Source organism: Wyeomyia smithii, chromosome 3 (genome assembly GCF_029784165.1).
Source record: "Wyeomyia smithii strain HCP4-BCI-WySm-NY-G18 chromosome 3, ASM2978416v1, whole genome shotgun sequence".
Lineage (NCBI taxonomy): Eukaryota > Metazoa > Arthropoda > Insecta > Diptera > Culicidae > Wyeomyia > Wyeomyia smithii.
In genome coordinates this window covers 43,262,912-43,279,491 of record NC_073696.1, presented here as the reverse complement: position 1 = coordinate 43,279,491, position 16,580 = coordinate 43,262,912, and the positions used below count along the sequence as shown (strand labels likewise).

The following is a 16,580-nucleotide window of genomic DNA, read 5'->3' as shown; positions in this document are numbered from 1 at the left end:
ATTTTAAATGCTAATAACTCATTCAGTGTTCAATGGATTTCTTTCATTTTTGCAGCAATCAATTGAAAAATTAGTAAGCGTCCGCCGAATTCACACAGATAAAGAACTCAATTTTTCATTAATTTTTAATTTGAAAAAGTGATTTACCAACGAGTACCATATCTATTCTTCTTAAATCCAAAGATTTCAGTCTCAGCTATTCAAAAACTCAACTTTAGCTGCTGCTTCAAAAGTTATTTGATTTTTGGTACAGCATGTTGTTACATATAAATCATGCGTTTCGCGACAGCTTTCTATGACGACATCACATTTTCACAAATTCGTGAAGCGCACAACCAAAAGTCCAGCAGAATTGGAAGCATGCAAGATGTATTGTACGGTATGTTGGTTACATCTGACCCCTTTATGTCCAGTTTAGGAACAAACTTCGATTCAACTGATACCTGCGAAACAAAAAAAAAACTGTCGTGAAACTCCTTCAGTTTGAAAATGATTTAACCCTTAAATGCGCACGACGTTAAAAAATCATCTAAAAACATAAAATCTTTGTTTAACAGGTTTACTGCTCTAAAAGTAACCAATATGCATAAAAAAATTGAAAGATTTACTTTTTATTGTGCAAATATTACCATGTTGTTTTTGAACAACACTGTGACTTTATCACAGAATCGAAGCAAGCGTGCAACGCAAGTAGACGTCTTTTATTTTTCGCGTCCGTGTTTTTACAGGAAAATTATAAATACAAACCGACAACAGAAGTATATACATAAATTTATTAAGCTACATATGCCACTAGTGCCAAGTGTAACAATTTGCTGTGATAATAAGCCAGTGAGCTGTTAAACGTGTTAGTTCAGTGAGTGAGTGGAAGTCGCAGGATTGTGGAAAAGTATAAATTCGAATTGATGTTTGTAATAGAACCCTAGACGGCGCAAATATGGTTTATAAATAAGGCTAAGTATTCTTTCCTGCATATTTCTATTCTATCTTAGATTTCATCGATGAAAATGGAGGATTATTTACATAACGCGTTAATATAGTTAATGGAAGAATTGCTGCGTAATAGTTAGGTGGTATTCAGATATTTTTAGTGGTTTTAGATATTTTTAGTAACTGATATGCTCCCAGGATTTTCTAAGGAAAACTGGTGATGTTGAAGCTATTGAGTTGGTAAATATCTATAATTCTAATTAGCCCACACAACAGCCTTTGTGATATTTAAAGTTTAATTTCGCGTAACGTAGAGTATCATTTACCAAAAAGGAGAAAAGCTGTTCTTTTTCATATGATCACAAATTCTACCCTGTTATACTCGTAGTGATGCAGTGGAACCCGTGGTCTCTAAACCAAACGAGCATCACCATCCCTCTTCTTCCCAAGTAGTACCGCCTTTTGGTCGTGGCCAGCGTCGTTCTTGGTTAGTTGTAAAAGTATTTCGAACCAGTGAAAATTACACAATGAGAATGTAACGTTGATCCTAGGTCCCAAGCACCATTAGTCTGGTTCATTTTGCAATTCTGTTGGTTTGATCAACCACGGAGTGCAACTGCGGGCAGTCTATCTATGCTTTACTATGCTTTATTTAAGGGATTAAACATAAATAATGCCAGCAAAAAAATAACAAAAATAATTTCAAATTCAGCAGCTTAGACCAGAAAAGCCACAAATGAAATGAATCTAGTCAAAATTTAGCCTAGAAGGGCTAAGAAACGCAACAGGACAAATATATTCTAATTTTTGCTGTAAATGGTTCCGTCTTCCATGCATGATTTTTTGATGTAGTTTGATGCGAAAACAAATTTCCCCGAGTTTGGATATATTTCAACTTAAGCCGCAACAATGGCGCCATTTCGAATTTTTGAGAAATCGGAAATTTTTGATGTTTTTTCGACGCCAAAGCCAAATATCGAAATTTCGAGAGTTTGACCACATATTAGCATCTTCTTACCTACCTTAAAAAAAAACAGATCTTAAATCGAACAAAAATTGGGCACAAAACGATGATTCTACGAATACGGTTTTGGTATGGTTTTAATATATTCCACAAAGCAAAATAATATGGAGTATGATAATCATTGATCGTAATGCGCTAATTTCTAAAAGTGGTAGTCAAATTATGTCTTATATTGAGAAAAAAGTCTTAGAAATCGTTTGGCAGGTGTCTGATCTACGTAAAATGTCAGAAACATGTCGTTTTCCCCTACAATACTAAAATAGGTTTATAACGACGTTAAATTACCTTATTTGAAATCTCTTTAATGTAACATCAAGAGTGTAAGCAACACTAAAAGATACAATAACAGCTTGTCTTCACATGATTCTCCCCTTTTTGTGGGGAGGGGGTCTCATTTTTGGCCAGGACCGGTCAAAACATAAAAATCTCGCTTCAGCTATGTGACAGAATCATCGCAGGTAAATTCAATGTCTGAAACATTTCAAATTATAACAAAGTATTCTCATGGAACGGTTTTAAAATTTAATTTAATTGAAATAAGATCCCAATTACATAGTTCTTAGATTAAATAGGAATCAGTATTTCAACGGTGGAATTGCAATTACAAACTTAAGACGTTCTGAGCTAGACTTACCAATAAAGCAGTGCGAAAATATGTCATACCCTTTCATGGGCAATTTGCATTTTCCGAGCGCATTAGATCCGTTGTAATTATATCCATCCAGAGCTTCGTCCGAGAAAACCATTGGAAGAAATTGAACTATCGACATTCCAGCAGGTTTCTTGCGAGTCAAAAAGTTTACCTTGCGAAATAGTTAGAGGTTTTCATATGTTGCCCGATTGAAATCAGCTGAAAAACCTACATATTCCTCGCGGATGCGATCGTTTTGAGAGACCGAATTCTCGAGTCTCTCGACTTCCTCCGGTTCGACTAAGGGGAACGAAAATCCAGTTACATACGGTGCATTTGAGTCGCGAACTTCGTAAATCTCATCGGAGGATAAAATGTAGTATTTTTCCGGTGTGGTTACTGCAGAGTAGTAAAATGTTAGTGCTTTTGTTAATCGCTGCATAGAAGTAAAAGCACTAAGAATTGTCAGGTGAGTTAACTTATCAATGGGCTCGATACGACATACACGATTTGCGTTTGGTATTATATTTATTTTCCTAAATGGTCCGCGTTCGAATATGGTTCACATCATGTGATGATCCACCGAATACCACGTAGTTGCCAGTTTGCGGAACGACGTAGCACGCCGTTTTGATTGTGCTCGTCATGAATGTTCAACTGTTACAGTTTTGAATGTCCAAATTGAAAACAGAGTGCAATTAAGATGTTTTTCTGGAGCCTTTTTCTCGTGTAGTTCTGTGTAATAGTATTGTTTATTAGAATTTATGGTGGAATAGATTAATTGATATGTATTCACTGATATGTCGTGTGCAATGAATTTTTGAACGCACTGACTCTCGCATGACAGGTAATAGAAAATTCAATAAAGTTGAGTTTGACATCTGATGACTATTTAGTCAGCCTGAAATAATCATGATTGGTTTGGTCTTATCAATATTTTAAAGACTTTGGATTAGTATGTACATCTACACCTGATGTTTGCACTTAATGTTTTAGATACACCAAGCTTTGCCATTTTTCTATCTTTCCAACAGGATCACACCCTAGGTAATGAGTAGCTCAACTTAGTAATGAGCCAACATGACGCATAGTATGCCTCGAATCCGTCATCTACCACGTTTTTGCACGGTCAGGCTTCAAGTAGGGTTCTATCAGCCAAACATGTGTTCACCTCGAAAGCAATGGTTGTGGATAATACATGAAATCTTATGCTTCACTTTTTCGATTTTTCTAGCTTTTGGGCTGCTTATGTTTTGTATATTATGTTCCAATAATGACTAGGTCGGCATTTTGTTAACAAACTTAAGACTATATTAGCTCGATGGATGGTCAATATGGAAATTTTCATTTTTAAATTATTAAGGCTTTGTATGCATGAAACTTTGCCAATTTTTCTATTTAATAGGCAACATTCGCATCGACAACTAAGAGAGAATCGGCGTGAAATGTCGTAGTGTTTCGATGTAAACCGCGTTTCCGGCTCGGGAGAATTTTACTTATATTAACGTTTTCGGAATATAATGATTTCGAGGGGTATACCCAGATACTTGTTCATGTCTCACTGTGACTGTTTAACCGAAGATTTCGTCCGGTCGATAAATATCGCGATTAACGAAAACGCGATGTATACCTTCCCAAGAATCGCGACGTGCGTTCGTTTTTTCTCGGGATTGGGATTGACTCGGGATCGACAAATAGCTGATTGCTACGAGTAGCATGGGCTACATCGCGTGCGTCGTACGCAGAGGATCGCGACGGTTGGCTAGAAATATGCTCATGGTTAGTTTTCGTAATAAGCGTTTTTCGCGGTATCTTATCATTTTTTTAGAGCAGACAAAGTGTATACGAGAAACGTCGTTGGTCGATCTGTTAGGTAGAAAATGTCCAGTTGACCGAACCCCTAGAGACTCCGCGTCGGTACCTCCATGAGGTCGAATTATCTACATATAGATCAACAACGCGCAACTGATTTCGGTGTAAAGAGGATCACCTTACGAGGAGATATCATATTATTTGAAGTTGTCCCAATTTGATCAAAGGTCCAGTATCCTTGCGTACGATTTATTGTTGCGGTGTAACATTGTCAAACTGAATGACTTCGAATCGCATTATGAATATCGTGACGGAACTTGTTCGCGCGATACTTGTTCTAAGGAACCCGACACTCGAAATCAGCGCATCGTTTACCAAAACGAACCCTGCTGTGTACCTTGCCCTTTCTCCAACATCCCAGTGATTTCTCGTGGAAGTGCAGAGGTGTTCTCGGCTTCCAATAAGCGAGTATCACGTCAACATTTTCCTATACAAATTCCTTCTTTGACCTGCATTCGGATGCGGCCGGCGCTGGTATTGCCCAATATAAAGATTAAGGTCACCGGTTTTTACACATTGAGGATGCATGTTGGTCCCAAGCATCATCTGTTGGTTCTCTGTGTAATTACAGCTGATCTGGCAATAACGGAGTAGCAACCGCGGGCGGTCAATCATGCTCATGCTCATGCACGACACTGTGACTTTATCACAGAATAAAGTCGAAACAATTACTTTTATTAACAGTAACTTTAAAATTGACCTTTTGTTAGTATAATTACTGATAATTCAGACATTTTCACTAACCACTAACCTTATTTCAAAATTTATTTTCAAAGACAGTCAGCACCAGTCGGGAATCTCGCCATGTTTTTTTCCGTTTCCGAGATTTTGGCAGCAAAAATAAAAACAAAACATTCAAATACAGTACTTCCAGCTGTTAAGTTTTCTTCGTTAGAGTCTAGAGAGCTGTTCTAATGAATTATATTTCTAAAAAATACTAAAATACGTATATTTTAAAACGTTTTCAGTAGTGCTGTTCTAAAACAACATTGCGCATTTAAGGGTTAAAAGACAAACGTTTTTGCCATCTATCTAAATTCAATCATTTTTGTCATATACCATGATTCATGATTAATGCGTTTAGAATATGTTAGTGCTTATGTATGCGTGTGAAAAAGAGTGACTTAAACCATTTGAGGCACGACGATAAACCACGATCCAAACAATTAAACGATCCTAACAACTGATTAAAGGACACCAAATCGTTTAGACATGAACTTGAGATAGGAATCAAGGATCGGGAAGTTAAAGAAAATTTCATCGGCGATTTTTTTAAAAACCTGGATTTTAATTTTTTTATCGCAAATCTGCAAAAAAAATCCCACTAACTTCACTAATGTCAGTCATATTAACATAAGCAGCAACCAGTGCATTTGCGGGTAGTGCAGTGTCATTTAATTTCTAAAATTTAACAATTAAGTCAGTCATTTTACCACAGACAAACAGACGTACTACTCCATACAAAATTTTAAAAAAATGTGGTTCCTATTAATTTGTGCTACACGTACTGGACATATTCCGCAAATGATAAACTTTCAGCCTTTCTGCTATTTTTGGCAGTACGGCACGCGACTGTCTACTGAGTTCAAAGGTAAAAGGGCTGATGTGCACCACCGCTGCGGCGGAAATATTCCACGTAATTGAAACTTATTTGAATTGACCGTTATTTTGATCCATGAATATAAATTTCAAGGTACCTCTGTTTGTCTGTGATTTAACCATAGGAAATCAAAGCAACCAATGCATTTGAGCAGAGTTGCCAATAAAATTTTCGATTTGACTGGAAAAAGGCTGAAGAAAAAACTGGAAAAAACTGGATCCAAAACAAACTATAAAAGAGCGAAAAAATGATTGTGAGAGAGCTTTTCTGTAATGGGGATTGAATCCAGTGTCAGTTTTGGACACAGCAACTAAAAAGATAACTCTTCGCAAAAAATTACTTATTTGATTCAGAACTGTTTTGTTTTGGGCTTACATTTTGTTAAAATTATGGACTGAAAAATTTCCTCTAACAGCAGCAAAATTTAAAATTACGCAATCAATCTATCTCAAAATTAAGAAAATAGAGTTTTTCTATTTACTCTGGTAAAATCTATTTGTTTGGTTTTATCTCAACCATTTCCTGCCGTCTTTCGTGCGAGAAGATAGTATACTGAAAATGCTGTTGAGAATCGTCATAATAATTTATCAATCTACAAAATATCCGTTTTAAAAATATTTCCAAAAACTAATCGGAGCTTGAGTGAATAAAAAACTGGATAAAACTGGCAAATATCTTAAAAAACTGGAAGATTTTGGGAATAAACTGTTTGACTGGATCACTTGAAAAAAAAACTGGAGGAATCCAGTTAAAACTTAAACATTGGCAACCCTGCATTTGAGGATAGTGCAATGTCACTTCATTTCAAAAATTTTACGAATAAACCATGAAGCAAGTGTAGAAATTTGGTTTGCGCCTTGTGCTTCAAAAAAAAAAAAAATACAAATATACGAAGAGAATAGGCGGGCAGTGGAAGAAAATGCTCTTTTCTCACTTTCTGCCTATGTATAACTAAAATGATAAAAAGTATCCTTGCGGGAGTTGTTATCTGTACTGAAAGTCCAAAGTTAAGTGGGATGTGATCTGATTATTGTCAAATTATTTATTGCTGACGCACCTTTTCGAACATGGTCTGACGCATCGGGATGTGCATGTCCACGACAACAATAAAGAAACTTAAATATAAATAACGTTAAATTTTTTAAAGGAAAAATGTTTTTTGATGAATTTATTTACTTAATCCAACCAAGATTGAACATTAAGGAAAAAATGTCTACAAAAACATGAAAACAAACTGGTTTTCTGGATTCCCGTACGTTTTTTCCTCATTCCCACTAAAATTGTTACATCTTAATTCACACGTTTCTGAAGGGATGAAAGCTACTGAGTAATAGAGAAAGTGACTGCAGTTTGAGTTGGCCTAATTGATCCGTATTCGATCTGTTTGATCCACTAGATACCGTATAACTATTCAACAGACCACATTGCTACTGTGTGTAGTGAAGTCGATGCGAATGTAGTGTTAACTAATAATAAAACCAAAAAGTTTTGAGTGATTTCCTCTTGCAAAGGAATCTTTAACGATTGAACCCCTTTCAGAAGTTTACTGAGAAGTCATCGTGTATGACAGTGAATTTATTTTTATTCTGTCACTCGCTACCGACAATACCCATTGGTCAACTATACACAGCCAAACCCAAAACAAACCGCTGACGCGATCTACTTCTACTTTGTCTGTGTTGAGCATCGATGGAAATGTTTCCAAGCGACCCCGTGATGAAATAACTAAGCTGGTTGTAACTGACGATGTTAATTCTACCAGTGTATTGTCAAAAATCCAGCAGATGTTTGCGGATTCCAATTCAAGGATTGAGGCTAAAATTGACTCCAGTAATACTAAACTTGTAAATCGTATTGTTGCTGTGGAGAGCCAGCTGTCGGCGCTGAGAGCAGAGTGCTGTGATAATATCAACAAACTCGCATCTGCGGTAAATGATGTTCGTAGTGAGGTTACATCAGTATCCCAAAGAATCGATCGCTTTGAGAAAGCAAATGACCTGATTATTTTCGGTATTCCGTACACAACCAACGAAAATTTACATCAAATGTTCAGCAATATTGCAAATAGTCTTGGCTATCCCAGTTCATTACTGCCTCTAGTGGATCTTAAACGGCTGTCGAGATTACCTTTTACACCTGGAGCTGCCCCGCTAATAATATGCCAGGTTGGAATGAAAAATGCAAGAGACAGCTTTTACCAACGATATCTCAAATCAAGAAATCTAACACTTCGTATTTTGGGATTTGAGAATGACCAGAGGATATACCTGAATGAAAATCTGACTGAACAGGCTAGAAACATAAGAACGGAGGCGATTAAGTTAAAAAAACGAGGATCTGTTCAAAGCGTTTTTACCAGGAATGGAGTCGTATACGTATTACCCGTGAATGGGCGTGAAGCAATATCCATTGACAATATCGATCACCTTAAAGCGAACGCGAAATTAACCCTTCCCAAATAAGTTTCTCTGCTCCTTCCAAAACGTTCCATGACTCTATCTAAATTGCGTCCCTTGATGCCTTCCACTCCTAAAAGTAATTAAAAATCCTCTCCTAGCTTTATTCTATTCCTATATCGCATTATTCCTGTGTCTCCGTACCTTGCTTTCCCCCATGAATATTCCCTCCTGAAAGTCTTACTGTCAGTGAACGGATGCATTTCCATCCAAATTCAGTACTGTGAAACCTTGCTGCTGCTGCTGCTGCCAACGCTATTGATGCTGGTTGATGTCGCTGCTGTTGTGTGGATGTTTTTGGTGGTGAAGGTGCTGTGCTGCTGTGTAACCGCGACCGAGGATGAAACAAAATTATTTTCTTTATACTCACTGATGATTAATCATAAGCGCATCGTTTTCTTCTTCTTGTAAGTTGTACTCTTCTTAAAGAAAAAAAAATCTATTGTTTACTTTGCTTCTTCCTATACCAATTCATGCCAATCAAACTGTCTCATGATATTAAAATGATTATAATAGATAGAACATTTACATTTAAGTCTAACATTGCATGTAGGTTAAGTTCTTTTGATGGACCTGCTTCGAAGCTTTCTTTTTGTTTATTATTTGATAATGGATAACATACCAGCTGACAATGCGTCTTCAAATACACTGATTCCTAGGGCGGTACTACATTCTGCATTGAAAATTGAAAATTTAAACGTTTGCCACATCAATGTACAGAGCCTCGTTGCGCGAAATTTCACAAAATTTCATGAATTAAAAGCTAATTTAATTGATAATAAAGTGGATATAATTTGTTTCACTGAATCTTGGCTTAGTGACACGATCAATGATATAATGATTCATTTAGATGGTTTTAGGCTTGTTAGAAATGATCGGAACAGACATGGCGGAGGTATTTGCGTATATCTAAGAAATAGTTTGAGCTTTCGAACTATAGCTAAATCTCGGTCAAGTTCAAGTGACTTCAATGGGACTGAATACCTAGTCATTGAAATTACAGTGTCAAATATCAAACTAGGTTTAGGAGTGTACTACAATCCTCCGAACATAGATTGCTCAGATACTCTTGCCAGTCATCTTACTGAGCTTACTGTTAAATATGATAGCACATTTTTTATTGGTGATTTTAACACAGATTTATTGAAGCTGTCAAGTCGTTCCCGCAATTTGAGCGAACTATTTGCTGCAACATCATATATATGTGTCAATTCCGAGCCTACGTTTTTTCACAGATCTGGTTGTTCACTACTCGATCTGCTTGTTACAGACTCCCCAGATATGGTTGCTAAATTTGATCAACTATCAATGCCCGGTATTTCCAATCATGATATGATTTTTTGCTCCATAAAATATGCTGCAACTCTGTCAAACGATACTTCCGATTACCGTGACTACGTCAATTTCGATACTGTTAAACTGAGTAATGCTTTTCACAGTGTTAATTGGGAATTATTTTTTAGTATGAGTGATTCGAACTTAATGCTTGATTTTATGAATTATCATTTGTAAAATCTGCACAACGAGTGTATTCCATTGAGAAAAAAACGGAAAAAGAGGAACTATTGGTTTAATGTTGAAATTGAGCGAGCAATGATCGATAGAGACGTAGCATATAGAGTTTGGAAGCTTTCTAAGAATGAGAACGATAAAGCATCTTATAAGCGACTTAGAAATAAAGTAAACTCAATGATCTTTAAGGCTAAAGTTGAATGTGATAAACGGTTGTTTGATACGAATCTGCCTAGTAGTAAACTGTGGAAAAATATTAAAAATCTGGGTGTTGGGAAAGATGCTTCGTTGCCTACTGAAGATAATTTTAATTCTAACGATATAAACGCATATTTCATTTCGAACTATACATCCGACACTTCATCAGCTCAATTATTTTCAAATTCCGACGGATTCCAATTTCATGATGTGTACGATTACGAAATAATTAATGCAATATTCGAGATCAAATCAAATGCGGTTGGTTTAGACAATCTACCACTAAAGTTTATGAAAATCATCTTACCCTTAGCTTTACCTATTTATGTACATTTATTTAATACTATTTTTAAAACCTCAGTATATCCGCGAGCCTGGAAAAGAGCAAAAATAGTTCCAATCAAAAAGAGGGGAAACAGTGCTTCCATCACTAATCTGCACCCCATAAGTATCTTGTGTGCTATTTCAAAAGCCTTTGAAAAACTAGTTCAACGTCAATTATCCAAATTTATTAACGAAAACAACTTGCTACATCCACTTCAATCTGGTTTTCGCAGTGAGCATAGTACGAATACTGCTTTGACCAAGGTGCATGATGATATAGCTAGCGTTATCGACAAAAGAGGAGTAGCTGTTTTATTGCTTATCGACTTTGCTAAGGCATTTGATCGTGTATCTCATTGTAAACTGGTCAACAAATTAATATCACAATTCAATTTTAGTCAGAGCGCTGCCAACCTAATTAGATCATACCTGAATGGACGGTTTCAGACTGTTGTTCACAATAATACTTTGTCTTCATTCAGTGCAATTGAATCAGGAGTTCCACAAGGTTCAGTGTTGGGCCCATTACTCTTTTCTCTATTTATAAATGATTTGCCATCATCTCTGGAGTTTTGTGCCAGTCACATGTTTGCCGATGATGTCCAAATTTATTTAGGTGTCGCTAGAAATTTCAATATAGAGGATATGGCCCGTAAAATCAATCATGATCTAGAAAAGGTTCTTCGATGGTCTAAAAGCAATCTACTCTTGGTTAACCCTTCTAAAACCAAAGCGATGTTTATTAGCAAACACAAAAATCCACCTAATCCACCTAAATTGATTTTTGATGGTCAGATTGTAGAGTATTTCAATAAATTGGAAAATCTCGGTGTAATATTCACTTCAAATTTGACTTGGGATTCGTATATAAATTCTCAATGTGGCAGAATTTACGACACTTTGAAGCGTCTGAATATGGTAGCAAGGCACCTGGACACAACTACGAAAATAAAATTGTTCAAGTCACTGATTCTTCCATATTTCACATATGGACAATTTATGTACACAAATGTCTCATCCGCTTCACTTAACAGGTTAAGAGTTGCATTAAACTCATGTGTCAGATATGTGTACAATCTAAATAGGTATTCTAGTGTGTCACGTTACCACGAATCGCTCATAGGATGTCGATTTGATAAATTCTATTGCTATATAACGTGTATTTACATTCACAAAATTATTAAATCTAGGAAACCACATTACTTATTTACCAAACTCCAGTTTACGAGTAATACTAGAACAATGAATTTGGTGGTGCCGATACATTCATCCGCCTACTATGGACAATCAATGTTTGTGAGAGGCATTGTTTACTGGAATAGTTTATCTACACCTTTAAAATCAACTGAAAATGTCGTTAGCTTCCGAAAGGGTTTACTTGGGGAACTTGATCGCATGCAATGAAATAATAAAATAAATTGTAAAATGTAACGTAAAATCGATTCAGAAACTTGTAGTTGTATACAGATATAAAATTAAACTTCCTCCATTGTGTAACAATTAAAAAAGGAAGATTCCTTAAGTTACATGAATTATAAATAAATAAATAAATAAATAAATAATTTATTTTGCGCTGAACGTCTTTCAAATAAATAAATTCAATTTTTCAAAAAAATCGCCAATGAAATATTATTTAACTTTCCGATCCTTGCTCCTTATCCAGTTGGCAACATTTCTGCGAAAAAAAAAATTAGAGGTACATGAAAATTCGATAATAATCGAAATTTTGACACCGTGCAATATCTAAAGCCGACCTCCTTGCTTTGAATTTAAGAAAATAAAACTATATTCCATTAGAATAAAGATTTCTAGATAATAAGAGTCTAATATAATAAAACTAACATAAAAACATTATGTGCAAAATGGTAAATCGTATACAGTAGATCAACTTCGCGTATCTGACGAACGGCTCACCATTCAATTTTATTAGCAATACTGCTGCAGCATGTTGCTGTGGCAAATTCTACCATGTGATGAGAAATGATATTGCCTAAATTTATCTTGGAGGCTTCCCCGGAGATACTATAGCAAAAATCACACTTTGAAAATTAATTCCATGCGAAATTATTTCTGATACTTTAGCAAGTTTGCAATAGCAGCATGCTATAGCAGTGTTGATGGAAAATTTCAATGGTGAGCCGTCCGTCAGACATTCAATCAATTTGGGGTGAATAGCTGTTTCTACAAGCACCGTAGCGCCTTACGGTCTTCATAAGAGTTTTTCTCAGGAAAATTTTCTACAAATATCATGTATTGATATTTTTTAAAGAGCCAACTTCACATCTCTAGAGAATAAATATTGAAAAAGTGGATTTTCCCATATAAAATCGTATGGAAACTTCAAAAATCGAGCGCAAATCGAGCGTTTCACCGATCGATCTGAAAAGTTACACAGTTGTTATGGGACCCATAAGGAACACGAATAGTGCATGGGAGCTAACATTCATTTTTTGTCCCACACTAATGTGCATCTAACCCGTAGTGGTGCTCACAAGTAATGAACGAGGAACAAAGAAATTCGGTCTGGGACAATCGGCACAGACCCATGCGATGATAACGGATTAGCGATTGGAAACTCGAGACGCCGATCTCTCGATTTCCAAGGGAGCACTCGAGTGCTCTCCGAAGTATTGAAATCCCGCAGGTTCGACGTCGTAGCGCTCAGGAGGTGTGCTGGAAGTACTCAATGGTACGTACGTACGACAAGGATAAATTTTACGCGCAGTTGGAGCGTGAGTACAACCACTGCCCAAAACATGATATCACAAGATCGTCATCGGGGATTTCAGCGGACCAACGAGATGGGCCTAAGACTCATCGACTTTGCCGCCTCCAAGAACATGGCCATGCGTAGTACCTGCTTCCAGCACAACATTCTACACAAGTACACCTGGAGGTCACCAAATCAGACGGAAACACAAATCGACCATATCAGATCCTATAGGAGCGCTAACATCGACTCGGACCACTATCTGGTGATGGTTGAGATACGCCCAAAACTCTTAGTTGTTAACAACATTCGGTACCGACGACCGCTCCGGTTAGATCTCGCGCGACTGAAGCAACCAGTATTCACCACAAACAATCGAGTCGGCCAAAGGCCGCGAGTGTTTCAGAGATAATTTTTCAATTTTAAATTTGAACACTTAAATGTTATCGCAGTGCGGTAACAACATTTGAATAACTTAACAAAATATAACCGAAATAATTATTAAAGTAATTGCCAGTTGTGCATTGTGTGTTTATTTCAAAAATAGTTGTGTGCTGCCAGCAATTAAGGGGTTATATAACTTTTTGGTCGAGAAAAAAGAGGTAAGTTTGAATTTATTTTCAAGTGCATAGCACCATTTTTTTGCATTAAAGTGGTATTTTTCTTAGAGTACAGTTTATTAACAACAAAAAAATAAGTTTGATTTTGAGATATACCAAATATTACTGGAGTAATGGCCGTTTCCCCGAAACGCTTTTTTGCAGTGGCTTGCGGTGATCCTGATAGAGACTCAACGGGTGAACTGAAATCGAAAAACTCATATTATTTCATTAGTTTAGAAGTGTGCCGTGTCTTTGAACGATCGCTTTTATGAGTATTTTGTTTTCAGTGCAAATGGGAGCGTTTTTCCCAAAAAATGTACATTTTGAGCGCTAAAAATTGCATTGATTTTTTTTTGCGGCAAAATGTAACTGTATGTTTCAAAAAGCGATCGTTCAAGGACCGGCGAATTGATTAACGAAAATTTAAAAAATTAGATGAAGGAAATCCGTTTCAGCAGTTTTCCCGCAATTAGGATCACGGCAAAGTCATTTTTCGAAAAACACTATTCCGAAATAAACGCGTATAAAATTTCAAGTTTATCTTATGCGGCCGTGGCGAGGCGCGCTGTAAATCGCTCTGACTTTCTCCTTATTGCTCAGATCTTCATAAAAAATTGTGAAAATGTTCTCAAGACTATTATTATTATTATTATTATTATTATTATATTTGATGTCAACAGATAAAATTTTTACCCCAATGACAGATTAAGATTAACTAACAGTACAATTAAGCTAACAGAAAATTGTCTTAAAGCTATTCTTATTGCTAACACGAGAGACATTAAAATCGAAAACAGCATAGCAACGATTAAACACACGGGACATACTGCGCATTGGTTCATTTAGTCCGTAATTAGTCCTCGAGGGCTGAATGTGCAGAAAAGTGTGTGAGCGAGTATCACGGCGCCGTGTGTTGATGTCAAGTAGACCCAAAAGAGTGTGACAGTCGATGTTTCCCTGCAGTAGATCGCCAACAAAGCAAGCTTTAGCTACATTTCGTCTCGCTTCTAACAGCTCTAGGTTGATGAGTTTGCAGCGATCGGCATACCTAGGTAAGTTGAAGGGGTCGCGCCAAGGGAGTTTACGCAAGGCGAAGCGAACGAATTTCCTTTGAACGGTTTCAATCCTATGTGTGTCGTTTTGGTAATAGGGAGACCAGATTACCGCAGCATATTCGAGTACTGGACGTGCAAGAGCGCAGAGTAGTGCCTTTAGGCAATAAATATCGTGGAATTTCTCTGAAAATCGAAGAATGAAGCCTAACTGGGACGATGCCTTGGAAACGACGTGCGAAACGTGTTCTTTGAAGCTCAGTTTTGAATCCAGCAGCACTCCCAAATCTTTTACTGTCGTCTCACGCTTTAGCTCAGTACCGAATAGCGAATAGTTGTGATGAAGAAGAGTGCGCTTACGGCCAAACGAGATTGCTGAGCATTTAGTCACATTAAGAGACATCCGGTTGATGCAGAACCAAGCACCAAACAACTCCAGTTGTTGTTGTAGGAAGAAAGCATCAGCGTGATCCTTTATGACGAGAAATAACTTAAGGTCGTCAGCGTACGATAGCTTGAAACATTTGAGAGTGTTGTTTACGTCATTCATGTAAAGAAGAAAGAGGAAAGGGCCGAGATGGCTCCCCTGAGGCACTCCAGATGAGACAGAAATTGGCGATGAAATAAAATCACCAATCTTCACCGACATGTTCCGGCCGATAAGGTAAGAACGCAACCAGGCAGCAAGCTATTGTCGATGCCCATACGGTCAAACTTCGCCAGGGCTATTTCGTGGTTCATTTTGTCAAAAGCAGCGGAGAGATCGGTATAGATGGCGTCTATCTGATGTCCATTTTCTATTTCTCGTATGATAAATGACGTGAAAGTGGCTAAATTGGTTGTAGTTGATCTCTTAGGCATAAAGCCATGCTGTTCCGGCGAAATGTTATGCGAGTACCTTGATAATAATGTTTCAAGAACAATAATCTCGAAAAGCTTAGAGGTAGCGCACAATGCTGCTATACCGCGATAGTTTGAAACCGTGCGTTTGCAGCCTTTCTTGTGTACAGGAAAAACAAAAGAATCTTTCCAACAAGTAGGAAAAATACCAGATGATAACGACAGATTAAATACAGTTGTTAGCGGAGTTGCGAGCGGGCCAAGGCATAGTTTCAAGATTAGCGACGGAATTCCATCTGGGCCGCAACCTGTCGAGGATTTGATTTGTTTACCTGCCTTAGTAACCATTTCACTAGTGATGGACATTCGTAAGCTAGGGGAAGAAATTCTAGGTACGTTATTAGCGGCAGTAACGATATCTTCAGCACTTAGGGTCTCTCTAGTAAATACGGTGCTAAACTGCGAACGAAAGAGGTTTGCGATACCGGGGTTTGAATCCGCTTCGTTTGTACCGTTGGTCATGCACGAAGGCAGTCCAGATTGTTTCCTTTGTTCGTTGACATGATACCAGAAGTTTCTCGGGTTATACCTGAGGCGTTGCTGGAGTCGGCCAAGATGAGTGTTGTGCAAACGCTGGTTCAGTTCTCTATATTCATTGTTCGCATCGACGTAGCGGGCTCTGGTTTGCTCAGTGCGATGCTTGCTGTGTTTTCTGAGTGCGGATCTTTTAGTTCTCTTAAGAATTCTTAATTGTGGATTTGACCAGGCGGGTTTGACAGGTTTCCGACGATTTTTACGTGGCACGAATTGATCGATGGCATATAGCAAG

General features: G+C 37.3%; 1 protein-coding gene across 2 annotated transcripts; it reads right to left on the bottom strand.

The window, feature by feature from the left end:
• Positions 1-2,087: 2,087 nt before the first annotated feature.
• Positions 2,088-4,922, bottom strand: LOC129730186 (uncharacterized). 2 transcript variants are annotated; one of them, XM_055689319.1, is made up of 3 exons: positions 4,795-4,922; positions 2,818-2,984; positions 2,088-2,757 (listed from the first exon to the last, which is right to left on the bottom strand). In XM_055689319.1, the coding sequence occupies exons 1-3, from the start codon at positions 4,811-4,813 to the stop codon at positions 2,530-2,532; spliced, it is 414 nt and encodes a 137-aa protein (XP_055545294.1). In that variant the 5' UTR covers positions 4,814-4,922; the 3' UTR covers positions 2,088-2,529. The 2 variants fall into 2 exon arrangements, with proteins under 2 accessions (XP_055545294.1, XP_055545293.1); XM_055689318.1 differs by lacking the exon at positions 4,795-4,922 and having other exon boundaries at positions 2,093-2,425; positions 2,589-2,757; positions 2,818-3,224.
• Between the last annotated feature and the right edge of the window lie 11,658 nt (positions 4,923-16,580).

Bases quoted from the DNA above. Each gene is read 5' to 3' on its own strand.
- LOC129730186 (XM_055689319.1), bottom strand. The intron at 2,758-2,817 runs GTAGGTTTTTCA...CTATTTCGCAAG, and splicing joins ATCGCATCCGCGAGGAATAT to GTAAACTTTTTGACTCGCAA.